At 45.5% G+C, this 27,494-nt stretch overlaps 1 protein-coding gene across 2 annotated transcripts in view; it reads right to left on the bottom strand.

The window, feature by feature from the left end:
- Window positions 1-27,494, bottom strand: part of ALDH3A2 (aldehyde dehydrogenase 3 family member A2) — a 96,344-nt gene that overhangs the window by 44,384 nt on the left and 24,466 nt on the right. For both annotated transcript variants that reach the window (XM_073573496.1, XM_073573506.1), the window contains exons 4-8: window positions 18,653-18,738; window positions 17,675-17,883; window positions 15,508-15,625; window positions 9,575-9,716; window positions 1,689-1,855 (exon numbers count right to left, since the gene is read on the bottom strand). In XM_073573496.1, the coding sequence (XP_073429597.1) occupies window positions 1,689-1,855; window positions 9,575-9,716; window positions 15,508-15,625; window positions 17,675-17,883; window positions 18,653-18,738 (722 nt within the window). The remainder of the gene's footprint in view (window positions 1-1,688; window positions 1,856-9,574; window positions 9,717-15,507; window positions 15,626-17,674; window positions 17,884-18,652; window positions 18,739-27,494) is intronic.

Below are 27,494 nucleotides of genomic sequence, written 5' to 3'. Positions count from 1 at the left end.
GTTAAATTGTAACCATTTTAAATGTATTTTTTTCAGAACTCAATAGTGCACATGAAAATAAGACATTTTGCAATATACCATATTTTTCAGATAAGGCTCACCTTTTCCCCCCAAATTTGTGGGGAAAATGGGGGTGGGTCTTATAATGCATATATATACACCTTAGGCTAGTTTCACATTAGCGTTTTTTTGCGCAGCGCATCGGGCGCATAAAAAGCGTAAAGAAAAACGCAAAACAAACGCGCGGTTTTTTACGTCATGCGCACGCTGATGCGTCAAAAAACGCAGCGTTGCTTGCGTTTTACATGCGTTTTTGCATGCGTTTGCGTTTTTTTTGCACATGCGTTTTTAGGTGTGTCATTTTTTCCATTGTCTAGAGAACATTCTAGACTTTTTTAACTCAAAAACGCATGCGCAAAAAAACGCAACCGTGCGCAAGACCATGCGCACGCATGCGTTCCCATAGACTTCAATGTGTTGTTTTTGCGCATTCCGTGCGCAAGCGTTTTTTTGCCGAGACAGGGCGCACCAAAAAATGCAACATGTTGCGTCTGGCGCGCCTGGCGCGAAAGACAAAAAAACGCATGCGCACGAAAACGCAAGTGTGCGCAAGACCATGCGCACGGCATGTTAAACATAGGTGCGCAGTGCGCATGCGCACGGGTGCGCACGATGCGCTGCGCACAAAAGCGCAAATGTGAAACCAGCCTTACCGGTACCGTTGCTGCAGGCCACAGGCTGGGATGAAGGGATGTCCAGCGGTGCTGCATGTGCCTGGCGGTGCTACGGGGGTGTCCAGCGCTGGGACTCTGCCGACAGGGGCGGCCATTTTCCTGGAGTCCACTACACAGGAAACCATGGAACTGCCTGGGCTCTGGCCTTTCACAAAATGTTGGCAGAGCCCCGGCAGCACCGGAGACACCCTCGTAGCACCGAAGACACCTGCAGCAGCACCACCAGACACCCCCATAGCACCGCCGGATACCCGCAGCAGCGCCAGCCTCGCGCAGCAGCGCGAAATCCCGCAGCGACGCACATCGGAACACCCCCTCATGCCAGCCTGCAGCATCACCCCATTCCTGCCTCCTTCAGCAGCGGTTTACATAGCGTTAACACAGCCCGTTCCAACGCATAGCGTTGACGGGCTGCACTAACACTATAGCATAACGCGATATGCGTTATGTTATACCGCTAGCGCTGATGGAGCCTCAGACGCTGCAGCCCGCATCCGAGGCTTCGTCGGTGTTTGACGGCACATTGAGAACGTGCGCCGCTTTATGGCATTCGTCGTGATGAGCCACATAATGGGGGTTTATGGCAGCGTTAACGGACTGCGTTATACCGCGGTGTAACGCAGTCCGTTAAACGGACTGCCTAAATGCAGTGTGACCCCAGCCTAAAATTGTCATCTTTTATCCATAGCCTATAATGGCATCAGTTCAATCAATAGGTTATAAAAAGCTCACAACATATGACTAATGCAAGACAAAGTACTGTAGATCTAGAAAAAAAAAAAAAAAAGTATAGCACGTGAAAACAAATAAGTATCTTACGATGGCAGTTATCATATAAACAGTGTCGAGGACCCTCGGGAACAGGACCAGACTTTTTCAGTTGAAAAGGATTTTACTCTTTTAGTGTGAATGTGACTGTCCAGGATACTGTAATTTCTGCAGTTAAACAAGTACCTTTTTGTCGTTTGCAAATGCATAAAGTGCAAGTGGCTTCTCTCTCTCGTTGATGAACTGAATAGCTTCATCCACATTATTCACATTTATTATAGGAAGTAAGGGCCCAAAAATCTCTTCTTGCATGACCTTTGCTTCTGGCTTCACATCAACAAGAACAGTTGGTGCTAGAAAATATCAAGTCTTCAATAAGTGTTTGTCAGTAACGTGGATACGAATTATTACCAGCAAATAACATATCAGACTCTCACCTACCATCGAAACCTTCAAAAAGAGCCTGAAGACCCACCTCTTCCGACAAGCCTATAACCTGCAGTAACCACCGATCGACCAAACCGCTGCACGACCAGCTCTACTCTCGCCTACTGTATTATCACCCATCCCTTGAAGATTGTGAGCCCTCGCGGGCAGGGTCCTCTCTCCTCCTGTACCAGTTATGACTTGTATTGTTTAAGATTATTGTACTTGTTTTTATGTATACCGCTCCTCACATGTAAAGCGCCATGGAATAAATGGCGCTAGAACAATAAATAATAATAAAATAAGACAGACATAGCAAACAAATTTACAGGTAGTCTGCCGGTCTAATTTTACGCTAAGAAAGCTTATTTATTATATTGTAGAATGTTATGTAACTTTGTAACATACAGGGTGGCCCAAAAGTAGGGATAAAGTTTAATCAATTACATTCTAAAAAAATTTTACAGGTAGATACTGACACACTGAATGTCCACCAGGTTCACCCCACTTAACACCAATGAACTTTTTTTGGGGTGTACTATCAACATAACGGTGGAGAAGATCATTGTGGACCAATCTACGCTTGCATAAAGATCAATATTCCTACATAATGCTCATCCATCGAGTTGACGTGGCTCGAGATCAAGCCGAAGGCTGTCAACAAAATAAAAAAAGTAAAGAACAAGGTTTTGAAAGGAAACTCAGACAATGGACAAATTAAGAGTTCATCTTGGCTGTATTTGTAGAGACTAATGTAGACCAGAATTTATGTGGTACTCTGTCACGTTGTACTGAACAGGTCTGAGGAATGTTGTAACGTTGGTGGAACACATTTCAAGCATTTAGGAGGTTAAACAGTGAAAATGTAATAAACAAACAAAGTAACAAAAAAATTCGAGTAAACTTCTATTGTTGTGTGACAGTGTGCATTTACCCATATAATCGTTTTTGATCAAATTCATTGATTCAACCATCTACTTTCTTTACTTTAATACCTTACCATTTTCAAGACGAACATAAAACATTCTTTTAGGTATCAAAAAAGGTGAAAATCTGTACAGGCCAAGTGTTCTTCATAGCTGAGCTGGGGACACAACTGTATTCAGCATAGGCACTCCTTTACTAGTCAAGTAAGACAGGCAATAGGATAAGAAATTTCACGTAAAGGGGTTGGACTGCTAAACCCAGGCCTACTCTAGGTTTTATCTGTTGTTTTCATGTTAGAAATTGTTGGACATCTCACACACATAGTACTGCAACAAATTTACTATGTTTGGCTATGTTCACACATTGTGTTTTTGCTGTGTGTTTTTATGCAACTTTTAAGCTGCCTACAAAAAGCAGGTTTTGCTTAGCTTTTGGTGCGTTTTTACTGCTGCGTTTTTGTCGGTATATTTGTCTCTTTCGCATGCTTATGAAGTTTAGTGCATTAAAAAAATAATCTGATTCAACTTTGTCAGGTTTTGGCACAAAAAGCGCAGAAAAACCTAATACCTGTGTTTTTTGCACTATCCATTGCTTTCAATGGGTGAAAAAAAAAGCTTAAAAAAAAAAAAAGTGTCATGCTGCATTTTGCAAAAACGCAGCTCTTTAACAAAACAGACACGGAAAAAAAAAAAAAGAAAGAAAACAGGTGTGTATGAGATTTCTAAAATCTCAGACTTTGCTGGTACTGTAAAACCCAGCTGAAATTTTGCATTAAAAAAAAAAACCTGCAAAAACGCAACAAGTGAACATAGCGTCTTAAAGGCTTTCTCCACTTTTTCTAACAATGTGGCATGACTTTACTTTTATCCCTTCATGACCCAGCCTATTTTGACCTTAATGACCAGGCAATTTTTTGCAATTCTGCCCAGTGTCCCTTTATGAGGTAATAACTCTGGAACGCTTCAATGCATCCTAACGATTTTGAGACTGTTTTTTCGTGACATATTGGGCTTCATGTTAGTGGTAAACTTAGGTCGATAAGTTATGCGTTTATTTGTGAAAAAAATGGAAATTTGGCGAAAATGTTGAAAATTTCGCAATTTTCACATTTTTAATTTTTATTCTGTTAAACCAGAGAGTTATGTGACACAAAATAGTTAATAAGTAACATTTCCCATATGTCTACTTTACATCAGCACAATTTTGGAAGCAAAAATTTTTTTTTGTTAGGAAGTTATAAGGGTTAAAAGATGACCAGCGATTTTTCATTTTTACAACAAAATTTACAAAACCATTTTTTTTCAGGGGCCACCTCACATTTGAAGTCACTTTGAGGGGTCTATATGGCAGAAAATACCCAAATATGACACCATTCTAAAAACTGCACCCCTAAAGCTACTCAAAACTACATTCAAGAAGATTATTAACCCTTCAGGTGCGTCACAGGAACTAGAGCAACGTGGAAGGAAAAAATGGACATTTTAATTTTCACAAGAATTTTCTTTTAGCATCAATTTTTTCATTTTCACACGGGCTACAGGATAAAATGGATCCTAAAATTTGTTGGGCAATTTCTCCTGAGTACACCGATACCTCATATGTGGTCATAAACCACTGTTTGGGCGCACGGCAGGGCCCGGAAGGGAAGGGTCACCATTTGACTTTTTGAATGGAAAATTAGCTCCAATCGTTAGCGGACACCATGTTGCATTTGGAGAGACCCTGTGCGCCTAAACATTGGAGCTCCCCCACAAGTGAGCCCATTTTGGAAACTAGACCACACGAGGAACTTATCTAGATGCATAGTGAGCACTTTGAACCCCAAGTGCTTCACAGAAGTTTATAACGCAGAGCAGTGAAAATAAAAAAATCATTTTTTTTCCTCAAAAATGATTTTTTTTAGCCCGCTATTTTTTATTTTCACAAGGCTAACAGGAGAAATTGGACCACAAAAGTTGTTGTGCAATTTGTCCTGAGTACACCGATACCCCATATGTGGGGGGAACCATTGTTTGGGCGCATGGGAGCGCTCAGAAGGGAAGGAGCACGATTTTGGAATGCAGACTTTGATGGAATGTTCTGCGGGCATTATGTTGCGTTTGCAGAGCCCCTGATGTGCCTAAACATTAGAATCCCCCCACAAGTGACCCCATTTTGGAAACTAGACCCCCCCAAGGAGCTTATCTAGATATGTAGTGAGCACTTTGAACCCCCAAGTGCTTCACAGAAGTTTATAAACGCAGAGCCATGAAAATAAAAAAAAAATTTTTTCCACAAAAATGATGTTTTAGCCCGCTATTTTTTATTTTCACAAAGATAAATTGGACCCCTAAAGTTGTTGTTCAGTTTGTCCTGAGTGCGCTGGTACCCCATATGTGGGGGGAACCACTGTTTGGGCGCACGGCAGAGCTCAGAAGGGAAGGAGCGCCATTAGACTTTTTGAATGGAAAATTAGCTCCAATCGTTAGCGGACACCATGTCGTGTTTGAAGAGCCCCTGTGTGCCTAAACATTGGAGCTCCCCCACAAATGACCCCATTTTGGAAACTAGACCCCCTAAGGAACTTATCTAGATGCATAGTGAGCACTTTGAACCCCCAGGTGCTTCACAGAAGTGTATAACGCAGAGCCGTGAAAATAAAAATAATTTTTTTTTCCTCAAAAAAATGATTTTTTAGCCCGGAATTTTTTTTTTTCTCAAGGGTAACAGGACAAACTGTACAACAACTTTTGGGGTCCAATTTATCCTGAGTACGCTGGTACCCCATATGTGGGGGTGAACCACTGTTCGGGCACACGTCGGGGCTCGGAAGGGAAGTACTGACGTTCTGAAATGCCGACTTGATGGGCGTCATGTTCCTAAACAGTGGAAACCCCCCACAAGTGACCCCATTTTGGTAAGTAGACCACCCAAGGAACTTATCTAGATGTGTGGTGAGCACTTTGAACCCCCAAGTGCTTCACAGAAGTTTATAACGCAGAGCTGTGAAAATAAAAATAATTTTTTTTCCTCAAAAAATGATTTTTTAGCCCGCAATTTTTTATTTTCTCAAGGGTAACAGGATAAATTGGACCACAAAAGTTGTTGTACAGTTTGCCCTGAGTACGCTGGTACCCCATATGTGGGGGTAAACCACTGTTTGGGCACGCGTCGGGGCTCGGAATGGAGGGAGCGCTGTTTGACTTTTTGAACGCAAAATTGGCTGGAATAAATCGTGGCGCCATGTCGCCTTCGGAGACCACGTGATGTGCCTAAACAGTCGAAACCCCTCAATTCTAACTCCTACTCTAACCCCAACACACCCCTAACCTTAATCCCAACTCTAACCCTAATCACAAGCCTAACCCTAATCCCAACCCACCCCTAACCTTAACCCTAATTCCAACCCTAATTCCACCCCTAACCCTATTTCTAACCCTAATTCCAACCCGAACCCTATTTGTAACCCTAATGGAAAAATAAAATTTTTTTTTATTTTATTATGTGTGCCTACCTATGGGGGTGATAAACAGGGGGGGTGTATTTACTTTTTTTCATTTTGATCACTGTGAGAGTTTATCACAGTGATCAAAATGAAAAATGAATGGGCAGCCGGCAAATTCATCGGCGCCCGCCATTTTCCAAGATGGCGGCGCCCATGATCCGGGACGGCAGGACCCGGGAGCCACAGCAGGACATGCTATTACAGCATCGGTCATGGCTGGATTGTAATATTTCACCAAATTTCATTGGTGAAATATTACAAAATCGCTCTAATTGGCTGTTTCACTTTTAACGGCCAATCAGAGCGATTGTAGGCACGTGGGGTTAACTCTAAGGTGTCCTCTGTGTGCGGGTCGGGTGACCTTTCAGTGACCCCGGTCACCCGACCCGCAGGGGGGCAATCAATTCATGACGCCACATAAGTGTCATGGATCGTTGTCATGTCCGCCATGTACGTCATGTCTGTTTTGCCTCATGACCCTGGGAGCGGTATGCACGCGCATCTCATGTCTGCTATCCTGCATGTTCCCTAGAGCAGTGTGCACACTCACCTCATGACTGTTGAGCTGCGGGATGCCTGCGTTTCTGCTCTGCCTTCTGTGATCGTCTCGTCATGTCTAGCACCCCTGATCATGTGTCCTTCGTATGTTCCAGCAGAGGCTGGTTCTGCATTCATCTCTGCATGTCTGGAACTCTGATCATGTGACCTGCCTAGGTTTCAGCACTGGTTCTGCAATCATCCCTGCATGTCTGGAATCCTGATCATGTGACTGCTCCCTGTGATCCTGGAGGATTTGAACTAGAAGTTCTCCCCTGGTCCTGACCCGGAAGTGGAGGTGCTATGCCCTATATCAGACCGCCCCTTCCTATTGCTCAGGGCCTGAGTATTGTGTTGCTTCCCTGCATGGCTGCTTGGTCTTCTGGGTCGCTCCCTCTATTCTGTTGCACTTTGCTCTGTTGCACTTTGCTCTGTTGTGAGTCTCTGCACACGCTCCGTGCTCGTACGCCGTCTCATGTCACGTGCCTTGTCTTATGTTTGTCCGTTGTGCCATGTTCGTCCTTGTCCTGCTTGGACTTATAGTCCTTCTGTTATTCTCTGCCTTGCCCGTTTCTGCCATATCTTGCCTTTGCTTGCTCTGCCTTGCTCTCCTATGGCGCTCTGTATTGCTCCCTGGCAGACGCACTATTCCTCCTCTCTTACTTTTGGTGCTCTTTTTCCATGTCTAGTCCCAAGGCTCTGCCTTGGCCCGGCTCTGGGCTTCGGCCTACGCTCCGCTGCTAGCTCTGTTCTTGCTCCGTGTTTCTGCCTATGCTTCCGTTCCTGGTTCCGTACTCTGCCTATGCTCTGCCTGGTTTCTTATCTTGCCTTGCTCTGTTGCTTCGTGTGCCCTTTGCATGCGCCTGGCCTTCCTAGCCCCCTGTTTGTGCCTCAGCCGTGCCCGCCCTAGCCGTGCCCGCCTGCTTGTGCCTCAGCGGTGCTCGTCGGTCAGTGACAGCTGTGTCGCCTGCCATGCCTCAGCCGGGTTTGCTGGAGTCTTTCCCGTCTGTTAGTGCCGCAGCCCGATCAGCTAGCCAGTGCCCCAGCCGTGCTCTCTGTGCTCCCTTGCACCTCACGCTGTTTCTGCACTGTGCTCTACGTGCTCTCTATAGCATGTGCAGGTCCTCGCCTGCCCTTGGCATACCTACCCGTGCTTCTATGGAAGTACGAGCAGGTTTTGCCATGTATCTTGTCGTGCCCTCTTGCACGCACAGGCCCTAACCCTGTTCTTGTACTCTGTCCTTGGCGTGTCCTCGCACGTGCAGGCCACCGTCCTTGTACCTGTCCCTGGCGTGCCCTCTGCACGCGCAGGCCACTGTCCTTGTACTTGTCCCTGGCGTGCCTCTCTGCATGCACAGGCCTCTGTCCTTGTACCTATCCCTGGCATGCCCCTCGGCATGCGCAGGCCTCCATGCTATGAACCTGATCCTGGCGTGTCTCCAAGCAAGCACCCTGCCTTGAACCCTGGCGTGGCTCCAAGCACGCACCCTGCCTTGAACCCTGGCTTGCCTGCTGGATTCCCGAAACCTGCCGACCGCTGCCAGAGGTCCGGAACCAGATGACTGCGGCCTGATGTCCGGAGCTGATGTCCGCAGCCTGATGCCTGGACCCTGTCGGTCGTTGCCAGTAGTCCGATGCCATCGCACCACAGCTTGGATCCTGGCGTGTCCTTGCACGCACCCTGCCTTGGACTCTGGCGTGTCTCTCGGTGCGCACCTTGTCTTGGACGCTGGCGTGTCCTAGCACGCATCCCTTCTAGTAACTCTTGTGTGATCCCTAACACGTACCCTGCCCTGGACCCTGGTAAGTTTTCGTGCACGTGTTATGTCTGGAACATTTGGCGTGCCCTTGCACGCACCTTGCCGTGTTTCACTGTTTGTGCCCTGCACCTGATTCCCTGTTTATGCCTTGCACCTGAATAAAGTGTGAAACCACGTTTGCTGAAGAAACTCTGTGACTTCACTTTATGTTTGGTATCCTGTCCGTCCTGTTGCCAGACACTCAATAGTGTCTCCCTGAGCCGGCCATCTGGTCCAGCTGCCGTGGTGGCTCACCCCCTTGGTCTTGCCCCTAACACTCCCTGTACAGGGGGTGGGTTCTCACTAGGTCAGCTCGCCCTAGGTGGGTGGGTGTCTCGGCCCAGAGGGTCCACTCTAAAAAGGAAAACGACTCAGAGTAAGCTGACGCTCGTCACAGACGTATTGGCACGACTTTTCATGACGCATATGTGGCGTCAAAGGTCGGGAAGGGGTTAAAGGGGTGGGTTTAGGGAAAGTGGTATTGCCTAATGTGACACTGGGCTTCAAAAAAGGCATCATTTCACTTCCACCATTTGGTTATTAGACACTTTCTTCACCTTGTTCAACAAGGGGGCATGGTTTATCTCAAAAGCGGTGTAGCTCAACGCCATCCGCCAAATTTCTGGCACAATATGGTGGACACAGCACGATCCACTATTATAAATCTGGCACATTTTACGACTGTCTAGACCAAGTTTGTACTGTATTACTATTAGACCATATTGATAAATGTATTCTATTGTTATTAGCTGAATCTGCTTCCCAAGAATTTTGCAGTATAATGCAATTCTGGAACTGTAAACCCGTCATGGACCCAGGACAGAAAATGAAGAAATCAACTGATGATTACGTTAAAAATTAAAGCCATGCATCCGTGTGTTATTTACGGTAATAAGTACCTATATAGCAGGTTGACTCATCTTGCTCCCCTCCAATAGCAATTTTCTCCCCTTCAAGCAAGCCAAGAATGCGCTGAAAGTGACGTTTGTTAATAATCCTTTCATAATCTGCAGACTCCTTGGGATTATCACCATAAAACTCCTGCGGTGAAAAACAAAAACTTGGTCTTAGAACAAGTTCTAAATTATGACACAAAATACAATGGCATCTTGGACAGTGCTCACTGATGGGTAGTTTTTCCACTGTATCTTTTGTATTTTAGAACCTGCATGGCAAAAATATCTACAGAATTGCTATTAATTCTCACAATCACTGAAGGACAATGTGCAATATTGGTTTCTCTTCTCATTTCTTACTTTGGGCTAGTCACTCCATCACAGAGATTGAAAGGACTGAGATTCTGATTATCTATTTTAGGAGAAGTCATCAATATCAGATCTATGGAGGTTCACCGGAAATACGGAGACCAATCATCACAGCTCCATTCATGTTCAAATCTGTTGATCTTGTATACAAAAAGGACAGAATACAGCGTAAACTGCATTCTATCTTACGAAATGCATATTCAACTGGTTCTGCATTTATTAATTCTATGATTCGCACATGTGGATAAAAAATTCTGTTTGCTCAATTTTTGCAACAGAGAAAACGGAATTTATGACCAAAATGTATCCATTACATTTCAAAAGCAAATGGAAGCAACTGGACCCCATTGCTCACTATGGGGTAAGACCAACTAACCACCCTAAAACAGGAGTAGGGAACCTTTTTCTTTCAAGGGCCTTTTTGAAAATTGAGATAATTATTCTTGGTAACTTGCGATACCGAACATAAATGGGGCATGTTTAAAGATATACCACTAGAATACATTAGAAAACTTATACCCTCTGGTAATAAAATGTCCAGGAATAAAAAAGAAACCATTATGGATAAATAAGACCGTACATAGTGTCATAATACAAAAACAAAAAGGCACAGAAAATCTTGAAGGCAGAGAAATCAGAAACAGCATTTCAGAAGCATAAAGATTGCAATAAGAAATGTAAAAAAGAAAGCAAAGTAGCAAAGTTACCTAATGAAACTCAAATAGCCAGCAAAATTTAAATAAATCTCCAAAAAATTCTTACATACCTCAATGACAAAAGATAATGTTAATTATAGAGAACAAAGAAAAGGCTGAGATATTAAAACAGGCACTTTTCATCAGTGTTCACCAATGATCTGACTGTTCCAGGGATTATTCAACAAGGCAAAAATCAAAGTTCACCCCATGATATAACTAGTTTAACACGAGAAGAAGTATGCCTACGTTTGAGCAAATTAAACATTGACAAATCCCCCAGCCCAGATGTAATTCAACCACGGTTACTGAGGGAATTGAGCTTACTAACTGACAGACCGCTGTATCTTATATTTTTAGACTCTCTTGTAACAGGGTGAGTGCCACAGGACTGGAGGATGGCTGACGTGGTAACCATATTTAAGAAAGGTAAGAAGGTGGATCCAGGCAACTACCATCCGGAAAGCCTGACATCAGTATTGTGCAAAGTACCGTACATACTCGCGTATAAGCCGAGATATTCAGCCCATTTTTGGGGGCTGAAAGTCCCCCTCTCGGCTTATACGCGAGTCATATACCGGGGGTCGGCGGGGCGAGGGTGTAGGAGATCAAACTCACCTCTCCTAGCATGTCTCTTGCAGCCCCCCGTGCTTATTCCATCTTCTCGGCGCTGTTCTTCCTGCTTTCAGCGGTCACGTGGTGCCACTCATTACATATGCACATATGTAATGAGCGGCTAATGACATATGCGCATATGTAATTAGCGGCACCACATGACCGCGGAAAGCAGGAAGAACAGCGCTGAGAAGATGGAATAAGCATGGGGGCTGCAAGAGACATGCTAGGAGAGGTGAGTATAGCAGAAGGAGCCATATTCACCTGTCCCCCGTTCCACCGCTACGCGTCGCTCTGCTCTCTTGCTTCCTCTGGCAGTGACGTTCAGGTCAGAGGGCGCCATGACGTAGTTAGCAGGCGCCCTCTGCCTGAACAATCACTGTGCAGAGCCGGCAACGCTGAGGAGTAGCAGCTGCAGCAGCAGGGACGAGGTGAGTATATAGGTTTTGTTTTTTTTTTTTTAATTGAGGCAGCGGCAGCAGCAGCATTATAAGGGGCCACTAATAACTGTGCATCATTGTAACGGGCTGCTCACTGTGAAGCATTATAAGGGGCCACTAATAACTGTGCATCATTGTAAGGGGCCACTAATAACTGTGCATCATTGTAAGGGGCCGCTCACTGTGCAGCATTATAAGTGGCCACTAATAACTGTACATCATTGTAAGGGGCCGCTCACTGTGCAGCATTATAAGGGGCCACTAATAACTGTACATCATTGTAACGGGCTGCTCACTGTGCAGCATTATAAGGGGCCACTAATAACTGTGCATCATTGTAAGGGGCCGCTCACTGTGCAGCATTATAAGGGGCCACTAATAACTGTGCATCATTGTAAGGGGCTGCTCACTGTGCAGCATTATAAGGGGCCACTAATAACTGTGCATCATTATAAGTGGCCACTAATAACTGTACATCATTGTAAGGGGCCGCTCACTGTGCAGCATTATAAGGGGCCACTAATAACTGTGCATCATTGTAAGGGGCTGCTCACTGTGCAGCATTATAAGGGGCCACTAATAACTGTGCATCATTATAAGTGGCCACTAATAACTGTACATCATTGTAAGGGGCCGCTCACTGTGCAGCATTATAAGGGGCCACTAATAACTGTGCATCATTGTAACGGGCCGCTCACTGTGCATCATTATAAGGGGCCACTAATAACTGTGCATCATGGTAAGGGGCTGCTCACTGTGCAGCATTATAAGGGCCCACTAATAACTGTGCATCATTGTAAGGGGCCTGTGATGGTGTGATATGTTATGTGGATGTCATTTTTTGTATATTCCTATTTTTAACAATTCCAGTTATTTTCATAGTGCTTTTCTTATTACATTGTAAGTCTACAGCCTCACTGTATCTGTCTCTTGATGACCCCCTGTAGTGCATTAATCCCTAAGGCCTTTTGTTCTCCTCTGGGAGGCAACTTGTTGGACTACCCCTGGACAAGGAAGGGGGTGGGGGGAAGAACAGCAGCTGGACAGGTCAGTTCCGGTATAGACATGATGGTGAAAAGGATCCATTTTTATCCTCTGAATGCTAGAGTTGTGGAATCTCGTTTCCCTGGACATTTTATCCTGATACTGGACTGCATTCTTATTCTGGACTATCTTATCCTTTGTGTGGTGGACTGAATATGGACCTTTTCGGATTTTTGCCTGAATAAAGGTCTTGGAATTGTTCACTCTTCGCTTGCTCTGTTGATTGTGTGATACCAGAGAAGGACCCCGTGACAGGGCCGCTCACTGTGCAGCATTATAAGGGGCCACTAATAACTGTGCATCATTGTAAGGGGCTGCTCACTGTGCAGCATTATAAGGGGCCACTAATAACTGTGCATCATTATAAGGGGGCCACTAATAACTGTGCATCATTGTAAGGGGCCGCTCACTGTGCAGCATTATAAGGGGACACTAATAACTGTACATCATTGTAAGGGGCCGCTCACTGTGCAGCATTATAAGGGGCCACTAATAACTGTGCATCATTGTAACGGGCCGCTCACTGTGCATCATTATAAGGGGCCACTAATAACTGTGCATCATGGTAAGGGGCTGCTCACTGTGCAGCATTATAAGGGCCCACTAATAACTGTGCATCATTGTAAGGGGCCTGTGATGGTGTGATATGTTATGTGGATGTCATTTTTTGTATATTCCTATTTTTAACAATTCCAGTTATTTTCATAGTGTTTTTCTTATTACATTGTAAGTCTACAGCCTCACTGTATCTGTCTCTTGATGACCCCCTGTAGTGCATTAATCCCTAAGGCCTTTTGTTCTCCTCTGGGAGGCAACTTGTTGGACTACCCCTGGACAAGGAAGGGGGTGGGGGGGAAGAACGGCAGATGGACAGGTCAGTTCCGGTATAGACATGATGGTGAAAAGGATCCATTTTTATCCTCTGAATGCTAGAGTTGTGGAATCTCGTTTCCCTGGACATTTTATCCTGATACTGGACTGCATTCTTATTCTGGACTATCTTATCCTTTGTGTGGACTGAATATGGACCTTTTCGGATTTTTGCCTGAATAAAGGTCTTGGAATTGTTCACTCTTCGCTTGCTCTGTTGATTGTGTGATACCAGAGAAGGACCCGTGACAGGGCCGCTCACTGTGCAGCATTATAAGGGGCCACTAATAACTGTGCATCATTGTAAGGGGCCGCACACTGTGCAGCATTATAAGGGGCCACTAATAACTGTGCATCATTGTAAGGGGCCGCTCACTGTGCAGCATTATAAGGGCAGTAGCTTCGGCATTTTCCACAGTAGGCTTTTACGCAAGTCAATAAGTTTTCCCAGTTTTTTGTGACAAAATAAGGGGGGTCGGCTTATACACGTGTCGGCTTATACACGAGTATATACGGTAAGTTTTTGAGGGCATTATAAGAGACGACCTGCAAAAATACGTTGCAGAGAATAACTGAAAACCAGCAAGGATTGATTAAAGATAGGTCGTGTCTAACTAACATGTTGGGTTTCTGTAAGGTGGCAAGTGCAAATATGGATGTTGGTAATGCGGCTGATGTGATTTATCTGGATTTTGCAAAGGAATTTGATACTGTGCCACATAACCTTATACTAAAGCTACAGAAGCAAGATCTGGGGGAGACTATATGCAGATGGGTAAGGAATTGGCTAAAAGACAGGAAACAGTCATCATAAATGATACATTCTCTAAATGGGATATAGTCAGCAGCGGGGTACCGCAGGGATCTGTGCAAGGACTAATTCCTTTTAATCTTTTTATGAATAAGCTAGTGGATGGGATTGAGAGTAAAGTGTCAGTCTTTGCCAAGTAGGAGATCTGATTTGGCTAGGTGCGAGGCTCTGGATTGATGTCTAAGGCCGGGGTCACACTTGCATCTGCAATGCGAGTCTCTCGCCTCATTACCTGGCACTGCCGCTGGCACTAGGGACCAGAGTGTACGGCTGCATGTATTTTTATGCAGCTAAACGCTCCAGTCCCAAGTGCTGGGAATTGAGGCGAGAGAATTGCGTGAGTTTCTCGCAATGCAGTTGCAAGTGTGACCCCAGCCTAAGGGGCAATGTGGAGAGCGACACGTCAAGCCGAGCATGTCAGAGAGGGATTTGACTTAAAAGCCATGCATGCTCCTCTGGGAAATTAAATATGCAAATTGTCTTTTCAGAGAGGAAGAAATCTTGAAATCTAGAGCCACCTATTGGAAGCAGTGATCCTAAATCCCAATCCAGAGCCTCGCACCTAGCCAAATCAGATCTCATACTTTGCAATGAAGGGCAACAACCGAAACACCGTGTGGGCAATTTGCGATTCTGGTTTGGCTTCTATCCTATTTTGCAAGGCTTGTTAAAGAGTCAATATTGACTTTTAGGATCCCTGCTTCCAATAGGTTTCGCTATAGCGTTCAAGTCCTCTTCTCCTCTGAAGAGATGATTTGCAAATAAAGCATAAAATAAAAACGCACCAATCACTACATGTACTTTTTCCCCTCTGCTTCTGTTTGCTTCAGTTATGCAAGGGATGTATTTTGGGAATGAAATTTAATTTGGTCTGGTCCTAAAACCAAGGTGTAAAAATAGCCTAGAAAAAACAATGATTTCTCAAAATATTAAGAGTGTAGGGAAAGACATCTCCGGTGGATTGCTTATATACAGCACAATTTTGAATAGCAACAAAAGTCACTTATTACATTAGGAATACACTTATGTCCATAATATAAAAGATCACAATAATGGAAAAGTCATACAAAACAAAATAAAAAAGTGATATACCTTTAGTGTCTCCTTAATCTTTTCTACCAGTTTACTTTGGGTGGATTTATCACACAGAATGTAGTCAGGAGCGATACACGTTTGTCCACAGTTTACAAACTTTCCCCAAGTTATACGCCTAGATAAAAAGAACACATTTCCTTCAACACAGAAAAATAAAATATATCTACACCTCTAACCATCAATACACCTCCTTATACATATAGATATATACAACCATTGATTATTATACCTCAGCAAAATAGGATTAAAAAGTTGAGATTCATCTCGAAGAATCTGTGAGCCATAGGCAAAAATATAATCAAAACACATTAGTTTAAACATCCATAATATACTGTATCTTAAGCCATGTTCACACGTTGCATTTTTTAATGCAAATTAAAAGCTGTGTTTTACAGTACTAGCAAAAGCTGTAAGACTATAGAAAGCTCATGCACACACATTGTTGGAAAACTGTTGCTTTTTTGAAAACTGCAGCATGTCACTTCTTTCAGCATTTAGCAGTGTTTTTCCACCCATAGAAAGCAATGAATAAGGGCGAAAATGCAGGTATCAGGTTTTGCTGCCTTTTTTGGGCAGAACACTCAGGAACACCAGGCACTAAACTGTATCAGCATGCACAATGCACAAGAGACAAATGCACCAGAAAAACGCAACAAAACCTGCTTCTTTAAGCAGCTTCTTTACCGCCAAAAGAGCAGGTTTTGCCTGCAGAAAAAAAAAAAACGCTGCAAAGACGCAACGTGTGAACATATCCTTGGGCCAGTTTTACACATCTGACAGTCCGTCACAGTCATACTATGGACTGCAGTATGGCCGACGTTCTCCTGACATGGATGCAACAGCCTGCTGAGCTTATGTGGACATTTTGGTTCATACTTGGGCTGTGTATATCAGATTATGGATGTTAAAATTGCAATGTGCATTACAATTGTGTTTGATTTTTACTCTATTATGCTATTTTGCTTGTGACTCACAAATACTTAAAGACAAACCTCAATTTTTGGATGACATTTTGCAATAAATATAATTATTTTACTTGTGATCTGAAAGTCACAGATTTGTCAAAAATGTACAATTCCGGTATTATATACAAAGCTCATTGAAAGACTAATGGTTTAATGCTTCATTTATCCTAGTATCAAAAATTTAAAACAAGTGAAAAAGATTTATCTGACCTTGAATAATAAGAGTAAAAATAAGTATCTACATGATTGGCTAAAGGGGCTGTCCACCACTAGGACAACCCTATCTTAAACTAAATGTTCGGCCCTCAATAAAATAATAAAGCCTATACTCGCCTCCTATGTCGGCTCCGTTCCAGGGGTGTTGGCACTAGCGGTCTCGGAGCTGTGATGCGGTGTAATGACCCGCGATACCCGGCCCCCAATCACTCTGGCGTCTCCACCTTTGGACAAACCGAATATGTAGAGGAAGTCCAGAATGAGTTGCAATCTTGGCTTCCTCTACATGTTCAGTTCGTATGAAGGTGGAGACAGTGACGGCAGCGCTGATAGGGTGCCAGCGTCACAGCACCGCATCACAGCCCCGGGGGGGAGCGAGTGCCGACACCATGAGAAAAGCGCCAACACGGCAGGCGAGTATAGCAGGGCTGAGGAGTCGGTAAGCCAAACCACCAACTCAACCTCCTCAATTTCCCTTAACTTACAACCCCGACCCCACAGCCCTGGTCACTACTGAGAATGTACATAAAGTGCAGCACAGATTCATCTCAACTAAAAGCCGAGATCAGGGACAGAACAGACATTTATAGGACATTTCGTAACGTTCTCAAATTCTTATGAAAACATTTACAGCACATCCTGCATTGAACTACTGACCCCAGTTTATTATATATTTTAGCAATCGGAGTAGGCCCATTTTATATCGGCGCCACCAAAATGGATGCAGACTCCACAGCCCTGAAGTATAGGCTCTTGTTATTTTATCGGGGCAGAACATTTAGTTAACAAAGGGGCTGTCCTGGTAGTAGACAACCCGTTTAATGTCCTGAAACCTAAAAAAAAAAAAAAACTTCCGAAGAGAAATGCAGATCATGCAAATCATCATGACATTAGGTCTTTTCTATCAGGTCATAAACGCTTAATAATCAGATAGCCAAAGTCGCCCATCACCCATGACTTTTCATTTTCTCAGTAACACTCACCTGCTGGCAATATCAATATCACAGTCCTTATCAATGTAACACGGACTTTTCCCTCCCAGTTCAAGGGTGACAGGCGTCAGGAATTTAGATGCTGCGGTCATGATTATTTTGCCAACGTTTGTATTCCCAGTGTAGAAAATGTGATCAAATCTTTCAGCAAGCAACTCAGTTGTCTCTGCTACTCCTCCATTCACCAATGGGTAAAGTTCCTACAAGATCAAAAAAGAAAATAGAAAATTTGAATGGTCATTAGCGTTAATGGATACATCTCTTTTTTTGGGGGGGTGACTCTCGCTTACTTTGGGCTGTGCACTCTATTTTGCTTTCCATAGGCAGGTGTAAAACAGTCAGGTCTTAGGTCCTAGTCCTGCTCACCCCTCTCCACCAGTCTATTTACATTCTGAGGTTCGTTACTAGAGTAGTGGTCATCCTAACTGGGTGCACCTTGTTGTGGTGGGATTGCTTTTGCGTTCTTTTGATAAAAGTAGTGTAATCTGGATGCACTATTGATTTTTTTACAGTTATTAGCTCTATTTACCTCAGCGTATCCATTACATGTTTTTCCTCTGTCAGCAGACTGCAGCTTTACAATGTTGCAGCATACTTGTTTTCCTGCTACATGTGGATGGAGTTTTATATTATAATTTGCTACATATTGCAGTGTGGAAATCCACAACATCTGAACCCTGTGTTACACACTTTTCACCTACACAGACACACACATTTTACAAGTAACCCATGTAAATAATAACTAGAGACGACCAAATTTGTTCGGATTATGTTCCGAATACGATCGGAATTGAATATTGTTTTTCCAATATTCGTCGAACACAGCCGAATGTCATTAGAGTCAATGGGAGTAGAAATTACTGAATATGTTTGGAACCGATCATAAGACATACATTCAGCACGAATATGTTGAAATCATATTTGGGGACAAAAACCAAACAAATTTGCTCATCTCTAATTACAACGTACCTTGTCCAAGTATCGTGGGACAATTTTCTCCAAAAGTTTGGCAGTATGTTCGCTCACCTCAGATGGTTTGATCACCACAGAATTACCTTTAAAGAAATGTAATATTAAAGTTAAGTTCACACTGGGTGTTTTGCAGCTTTTTTTTTTATGTGTTTTGTTAATACAAATTTTCAACTGCTTTTTACAGTACCAGCAAAGTCTGAGATTTCAGAAATCACTTTTGGACAAAAGGAGCATGTCACTTCCTTCAGTGTTTTTCACCCATTGAAATGAATTGGTGGTGAAAAAAAAATGCACCAAAAAACGCAGGTATCGGATTTGCTGCGTTTTTGAGCCAAAACCTGGTTGTATAAAATAGGACTTTTTTTTTCCAACACTAAACTTCATCAGCCTGCACAGGAGACAAATGTAGCATGCCGAAAACAACAGCCAAAAACGAAGTCGAAGACACGCTTCTTTCTGCAGCTTCTTTCATGCCAAGAGATAAGGATTTGCGGCAGAAAAAAAAAAAAAAAAAAAGTCTATAGTGTTAACTTACCGTAAAAACCAAGGCCCTGAATTCATCGACATTTGTGAGGTCTTCTAAAGACATTTTTCTTTTTTCTCTTTTAATATTTAACTTTTTTTTTCTTGAGGCTACCTTCTAAACCTTGGGACATGGGCAGTGCGCGCCTCTGAGTGAGCAGCGTGCATGCGCTAGATTTGTATGAGCGGTGATGAGGCCAGTCGTGCAGATTACGTCATCATGCCCACAGGGACATGATAACATGGAAAGAGGGCTGACTAGTCATGGGCAACTAACGCCCCATCATCTAGAGAAATCCCTTATTAGCATAGGTAACGGGGGCAGTATAACTGTTGTTTTTTTTACCCTGTTTTCACCTCATTAACGTTATACAGGGCTGGTTAGGCAGGGAATTTACTCATACATAGGTGAATGCTGCTGGGTTGGAGGGCATGGGGGACCTGATAGGTTCCCATTAAACAGAAGCAGTAACTTCTCCCGTCCTGTAATGACTCCGGCACAGGCGCATTGCTCTGAGCAGAATTGTGCAGTGCGCAGGCGCCAGACCTCGCCCGACGCCTGCGCACTGCAGGACTCTGCTCTGCCCTCAACAGGGCAGAGTAGTGCGCCTGCGCCGGAGCCATTACAGGACGGGAGAAGAGGACGTCATCGCATGAAGAAGGGAGGCGCCGGACGGGACGGCAACACCTATCAGACCGGACCGCCCACCTCGGTGAGTATAATATAACATGTTTTTCTTCTCTTTCAGGTTACATCGGGGGCTTATATACAGCATTACAGAATGTTTTGGATAAGCCCCCGATGTCTATGCCGGCAGCTGCAAGGCCAAAAAAAGGGTGACATATTCCCGTTAAGCAGCCTTGGACATATTTTTACAGGGGATATCTACCGTACTTCCCAGTAACTTTTCAGAATAAACTGTCCTGTGTGTACATGAGAAAAAAAGCACTATCATTTGCCATTGAATGACAAGTAGCTGGCATTTTCACCAATTTCCCGCAGGCTCAATCTCTAAGTTGCAACTGACTTGGAGCTGTTGGGAGAGGATTAGCTGCTTCATATGGTATAATAAAAGAAAATAATACATCATCTCTCTGCTAAAGTTGAGAAATGCAAGCAAAATCTCAGGTAGATGCACGGATAACTCCAGACTGGTTTACTGAGTAATTTGTAATAAAAACAGGATTTTTTGGGTTGCTTACCGTAAAATCTGTTTCTCAGACCCTTCATTGGGGGACACAGAGACCATGGGTGTATGCTGCTGCCACTAGGAGGCTGACACTATGCACAAAAAAAGGTTAGCTCCTCCTCCGCAGTGTACACCCCACCGACCGGCAGGAAGTTCCTCAGTTAGTGAGAAAGCAGTAGGAGAAGTAACAGAATAGATTGAAAACAGAACAAACAACTCAACTGTAACAAACCGACAAACATAAGAACAGGAGTTGTAGAACATGGGAGGGTGCTGTGTCCCCCAATGAAGGCTCCGAGAAACAGATTTTACGGTAAGCAACCCAAGAAATCCTGTTTTCTCGTTCGCCTTATTGGGGGACACAGAGACCATGGGACGTCCCAAAGCAGTCCCTGGGGTGGGAAACAAACTTCCATCAGGCCAGTGGACTCGCCACCGCAGCCTGCAGAATCCATCTACCTAGGCTGGCGTCCGCCGAAGCGTAGGTGTGGACCCTGTAGAATTTCACAAAGGTGTGAACCGATGACCACATTGCAGCCTTGCAAAGCTGCAGCGCGGAAGCTCTGTGGCGCACCGCCCAGGAGGCACCCACCGCCCGGGTAGAGTGCGCTCTGATCCCTGGAGGGGCCACTTGATGCTTGACCCGGTATGCCTCCAAAATTGCCGATCTGATCCAGCGCGCAATAGTGGCCTTTGAGGCTGGGTGATGAACAGAGAGTCTGACTTCCGCAAGGAAGTCGTCCGGGCTAGATAGACTCTCAATGCCCTGACTAGGTCCAGCTTGTTCAAAGACCGCTCCCAAGGGTGAGCTGGGCTCGGGTAGAAGGATGGCAGAACAATGTCCTCATTGAGGTGAAACGAAGATTCCACCTTCGGAAGAAAAGAGGGCGAAGGCCGCAGAACTACCTTGTTCTGATGAAGGACCAAAAAAGGAGAGCTGCAAGAAAGTACCGCTAATTCCGACACGCGCCGGATGGAGGTAATGGCCACCAGAAAGTCCACTTTCCAAGAAAGGAGGGAAAGGGAAACGTCCCTGAGAGGTTCAAAAGGAGGACCCTGCAGAACCTGAAGAACCAAATTAAGATCCCAAGGATCCACGGGAGCTCGGTACGGAGGAACCGTGTGAGCCACACCCTGGAGGAAGGTTTTGACCTGGGGCCGGGAGGCCAGCGTTTTCTGAAATAAAATGGACAGTGCCGAAACTTGACCCTTCAAGGAACTGAGAGCAAGCCCCGCCTGAAGAAACGCCAGAATAGAAGGGAGCGAAAAAACCAAGGGCGCGATGTCATTGGCCTCACACCAGGAGAAATAGGCTTTTCCAAGTACGGTAATAGATCTTCGAAGAAGGCGGCTTTCTGGCGCGGATCACGGTATGAATTACCCGATCAGAGAATCCTGCCCGTCTCAAAACCTCGGTCTCAACAGCCACGCCGTTAAATTGAGCGACCGAGAATTGGGGTGGCAAATCGGGCCTTGAGACAGCAGATCTGCCCGTCGGGAAGCTTCCAGGGGGCGTCCGCGAGAAGGTTGACAATGTCTGCGAATCAAGACCTTCTGGGCCAATTCGGGGCGATGAGGATGACTGGAATCCCCTCTGCTTTGATTTTCTTCAACAACTTGGGAAGAAGAGGCAGAGGAGGGAACAGGTAGGGGAGCACGAACTGTGACCAAGGGACGGCCAGAGCGTCGGCGCCCACTGCCAGAGGGTCCCGAGACCTGGACACGAATTGTGGGACTTTCCTGTTGAGGCGAGATGCTATGAGGTCTACATCCGGGGTTCCCCACCGACGGCAGAGCAGATGAAACACCTCCGGATGTAGGGACCATTCCCCTGCCGCGAGACCCTCGCGGCTGAGGAAATCGGCGGCCCATTTGTCCACGCCGGGAATGTGAACCGCGGAAATCGTTGGAACAAAGGTCTCTGCCCATTGAAGAATTCTGGACACTTCCGCCAGGGCTGAGACACTCCGTGTCCCCCCTTGGCGGTTGATATACGCCACCGCTGTGGCATTGTCTGTCTGAATCCTGACAGGCAGGCCCTTGAGGCGCCTTTCCCAGTGGACGAGAGCTAGATGGATCGCCCGTATCTCTAGGACATTGATCTGCAGAGCTGGTTCCTGAGTCGACCATCGACCCTGAACAGTGTGATTGCGGAACACTGCACCCCAGCCGATGAGGCTGGCGTCCGTAGTGACAATCTGCCAGTGAACGGGAAGAAAAGACCGCCCCAAGAGAATGAGGGGAGACGTCAACCACCAGTTGAGAGACCGCCTGATCCGGCAGGAAAGGCGAACCGGACGATCCAGAGACAGAGCCGACCTGTTCCACCTGGACAAAATGGCCTGCTGGAGTGGCCTGGCGTGAAATTGGGCAAAGGGAACTGCCTCTATCGCCGCCACCATCTTCCCCAGGACCCTCATGGCTGTCCTGAGGGATGGAAATCGTGTGATCTGTAATGATCGCACGCCCTGCTGCAGGGAAAGAATCTTGTCTTGTGGGAGAAATACCCTTGACCGACGAGTGTCGAACAGAAGGCCCAGAAACACAAGGCGTTGAGTAGGGACCAGACAGGACTTTTCCCGGTTGACGATCCACCCAAAACTGGACAGGGTGTCTAGAACGATCTCCACACTTAGGCGGGCCTGTTGAAAGGAGGGGGCCTTGATCAGGATATCGTCGAGGTACGGAAAAAGAACGAGACCTCTGATCCTCAACAACGCCATCAACGCCGCCATAATCTTTGTGAAGACTCTGGGAGCGGTGGCGAGCCCGAAAGGAAGCGCGACGAACTGGTAATGTTCGTGAAGAATCGCAAACCGCAGGAACTTCTGATGTCCGGGAAATATGGGCACATGTAGATAGGCATCTTGGATGTCTATGGAACCCATGAATTCCTGCTCCTCCATGGAAGCAATTACCGAGCGAACTGACTCCATCCGGAAGTGGCGAAGGCGAACTCTCTTGTTGAGTAACTTGAGAACCAAGATGGGTCGAACTGTCCCGTCCTTTTTCGGCACCACAAACAGGTCTGAATAAAACCCTGAAGCGCGTTCCGATTCGGGAACGGGCACAATCACCCCGGAACTGAGAAGAGAGGCGATGGCCGAACCGAACCCCTGAAAATCCCACGCTGTCTGTCGTCTTTATAGAATCCACGCCTCGTCCAACCGTCAGGCTCTGGTAGGCGAGATGGTGGGAGGCGGGGGGCAAGGACCGTCCGTATAGCTGGCACGCACCTGTGCGAGGCTCCTGGTCCTGCCGCGGAGACCTATGAGGAAACGGGGTGGCAGTACACGCCGTACTCATAGTCTCTTTGTGGGAGTACGGATGTGACTGTTCACTCCGTATCCCTCCGAAACCTGTAAAGGAACGACGCACGACGAGGTAGATATGGGTCTAATAAAAGACCCGTGTCCACCTCCTACTGACACTAAGCTAAACTGAGGAACTTCCTGCCGGTCGGTGGGGTGTACACTGCGGAGGAGGAGCTAACCTTTTTTTGTGCATAGTGTCAGCCTCCTAGTGGAAGCATACACCCATGGTCTCTGTGTCCCCCAATAAGGCGAACGAGAAAGAAGGAATTTTGTTGTCTGGCACCAGATGAAATAATAAAAAAAAAAAAAAAAAATCAGTTTAATTCCATCTTCATTAAAAAAAGTTAATGAAAAAAAACAAAACATGCAACTTGAGACAAATGTTTGTTTTGAAATTCCAAGTGGCTCCATCGCAAATACTAAGAATAAATAGTCTAAAGTACTCCAAGGAAGCGGGTCCACCTTCCACACGTGGTCATTCCTTCATTATCTGCTGTGATGTCTCCTACACAAAGCACAAACACTCAGAGAGGCATTACTGCGCTTCACTCCTTAGTTAGGCCAAAGACAGAAGCAGCAGAGGAAATTATACAGAAATACACTGCTCAAAAAAATAAAGGGAACACTTGAACAACAGAATACAACTCCAAGTAAATCAAACTTCTGTGAAATTAAACTGTCCACTTAGGACGCAACACCGACTGACAATTTCACATGCTGTTGTGCAAATGATAATTGCCAATAATTTCCATCTGTTGTCTATTCCAAGACACCCTCAATAAAGGCGTGGTTCTGCAGGTGGGGACAACAGACGACATCTCAGTACCAATGCTTTCTGGCTGATGTTTTGGTCGCTTTTGAATGTTGGTTGTGCTTTCACACTCGAAGTAACATGTGACGGACTCTACAACCTACACAAGTGGCTCAGGTAGTGCAGCTCATCCAGGATGGCACATCAATGCGAGCTGCAGCAAGGTTTGCTGTGTCTGTCAGCGTAGTGTCCAGAGGCGCTACCAGGAGACAGGCCAGTACACCAGGAGACGTGGAGGGGGCCGTAGGAGGGCAACAACCCAGCAGGAGGACCGCTACCTCAGCCTTTGTGCAAGGAGGAACAGGAGGAGCACTGCCAGAGCACTGCAAAATGACCTCCAGCAGGCCACAAACCACCATGGTTACTTACCGGTAGCCGGTTATTCCGGAACCCATGACAGCACCACCTGAGAGAGGGATCCACCCCGCCAGGACAGGAACCTACTGAGACATAAGGGGCGGCACCTCTCCCCCGCTTCAGTTTGGTTACAGAGCATTGAGAGGACTTCCCGGTTAGTTACATGTTTAATCCAACACCACATCACTCAAAAGAGCCCTACTAACTGTGCACACCCATACGGTGAAAAAGGGGGGGGGGGGGGAATATACGGGTGCTGTCATGGGTTCCGGAAAAAACGGCTACCGGTAAGTAACCATGGTGGTTTTCCCTTCACCCATGACAGCACCACCTGAGAAATTTTTGGAGATTTCGAACACCTTAGGGAGGGACCACCGCTTGCAGCACCCTTCTACCAAAGAAACCTTCCCAGCTAGATATGAATAAACCAAATTAAAGTCCAAATTATAAAGACAAAGTTTTTATTAATTACACAATAAAAGGAAAACCAGACAAATTGGACATACCGTATATACTCGAGTATAAGTTGACCCGAGTATAAGCCGACCCCCCTAATTTTGCCACAAAAAACTGGGAAAACTTATTGACTCGAGTATAAGCCTAGGGTGGGAAATGCTCCATAGATTATTCCCCCACATGGTGTCCCCAGAAGAAGCTCCATAGATTATTCCCCCATATGCTGCCTCCATAAGAAGCTCCATAGATTGTTCCCTATTGTTCCCTCATATGCTGACCCCAGAAGAAGCTCCAGATTATTCCCCCATATGCTGCCCCATAGATTGTTCCCCCATATGCTGACCCCAGAAGAAGCTCCAGATTATTCCCCCATATGCTGCCCCCATAAGAAGCTCCATAGATTGTTCCCCCATATGCTGACCCCAGAAGAAGCTCCATAGATTATTCCCCCATATGCTGCCCCCATGCTGCTGCTGCATGTAAAAATAAAAAAAATGACATACTCGCCTCTCCGTCGCTGGGTGTCAGGTGCCGGTGTCACTGCTGGCACCTGAGATACTCACGTGTCCTGCGTCCATGGCTGCTCACCGCTATCTGCCACGTCATCAGTCAGTGACGTTCAGACTGCAGGGGGCGCGGCGCACACTAACCACGTCACCGTGCCCTCTGCTGTCACTGACCGATGACAGACAGCAGCAAGCAGCCATGGACGCAGGACAGGTGAGTATCGCTATACTTAACCGTCCTGACGCTGTGTCTTGAGCCCCTAGCTTCTCCCCGTGCTCTCTCTTCCTGCCTTCAGCGGTCACGTGGTACCGCTCATTAAAACTCATGAATATGCGCATATTCATGAGTTTTAATGAGCGGCACCATGTGACCGCTGAAGGCAGGAAGAGAGAGCACAGGGAGAAGCTGGGGGCTCAAGACACAGCGTCAGGACGGGTAAGTATGACCTGACACATCCGCCCCCCTTTGTATATGACTCGAATATAAGACGAGAGGGGGACTTTCAGCCCAATTTTTTGGGCTGAAAATCTCGGCTTATATTCGAGTATATACGGTAATACAATACCAAAAATGTCATAAGGAGATAGTTACATAGTGAACACATAAGCCATGAATAAATATAGTGATCATAAAAATTCCATCAGCAATGCTGATGGAATTTTTATGATCACTATATTTATTCATGGCTTATGTGTTCACTATGTAACTATCTCCTTATGACATTTTATGGTATTGTATTATGTCCAATTTGTCTGGTTTTCCTTTTATTGTGTAATTAATAAAAACTTTTTAAGTCTTTATAATTTGGACTTTAATTTGGTTTATTCATATCTAGCTGGGAAGGTTTCTATTGTCTTTCATGAATATCCATATATGCTATATAGTGAGCGATTCTCACTGGTTGTTGGCTTCTTCACCCTTCTACCAAAGGTTAAGTCAGCAGAGGAGGATATATTTAATCTATAGTGCTTAAAAAAGGTTGAGGGTGAGGCCCAGGTAGCGACCTTACAAATCTGTTCAATTGATACCTCTGCCTTTTCAGCGCAGGAGGTCGCCACGGCTCTGGTGGAATGAGCCTTGATGCCGTCAGGAATCGGGATACCACTAGCTGTGTAGGCTACACTAATGGCCTCCCTAATCCATCTAGCAATAGTCCCTTTCGAAACCCCATAGCCTTTCCTGGCACCATGAAAAGCTACGAATAGAGACTGGGACCTCCTCCACTTGCTAGTGACAGATATGTATTCTAATAGAGCTCTCTTAACATCCAAACTATGGAATTTTTCCTCCCCCAAATTTTTCGGATTCTCGCAGAAAGATGGGAGGACAATCTGGATTTATTGAGAGAGCCTGTAAGACGCTTATTCTGCAGGCTGACGTAAGGGCCACTAATATGATCGTCTTTAGGGTCAGAAACTTTAGGGGTAGCTGGTGTAACGGCTCATATGGCTCCTTTGTAAGGGCTTCTAGCACTAGGTTTAAATCCCAGGGGGCTATTCTGGGTATTGGGATAGGCCTAGCTCTATGGCAGGATTTAATGCATCTGGCTACCCATATATTTGATGCCAATTTGCAGTTGTAGAGCGCCCCTAGTGCAGACACCTGAACTTTAAGTGTGTTCACCGCTAACCCCATCTGCAACCCTGATTGTAAGAACTCCAGGATGGTACTAATCGGGGGTT

The sequence above is a fragment of the Dendrobates tinctorius genome, unplaced genomic scaffold, assembly GCF_039654945.1.
Source record: "Dendrobates tinctorius isolate UK_male_01 unplaced genomic scaffold, ASM3965494v1 ptg000007l, whole genome shotgun sequence".
NCBI lineage: Eukaryota > Metazoa > Chordata > Amphibia > Anura > Dendrobatidae > Dendrobates > Dendrobates tinctorius.
Note: the sequence above shows the minus strand (reverse complement) of the source record. Positions and strands in the feature narration are given on the sequence as shown.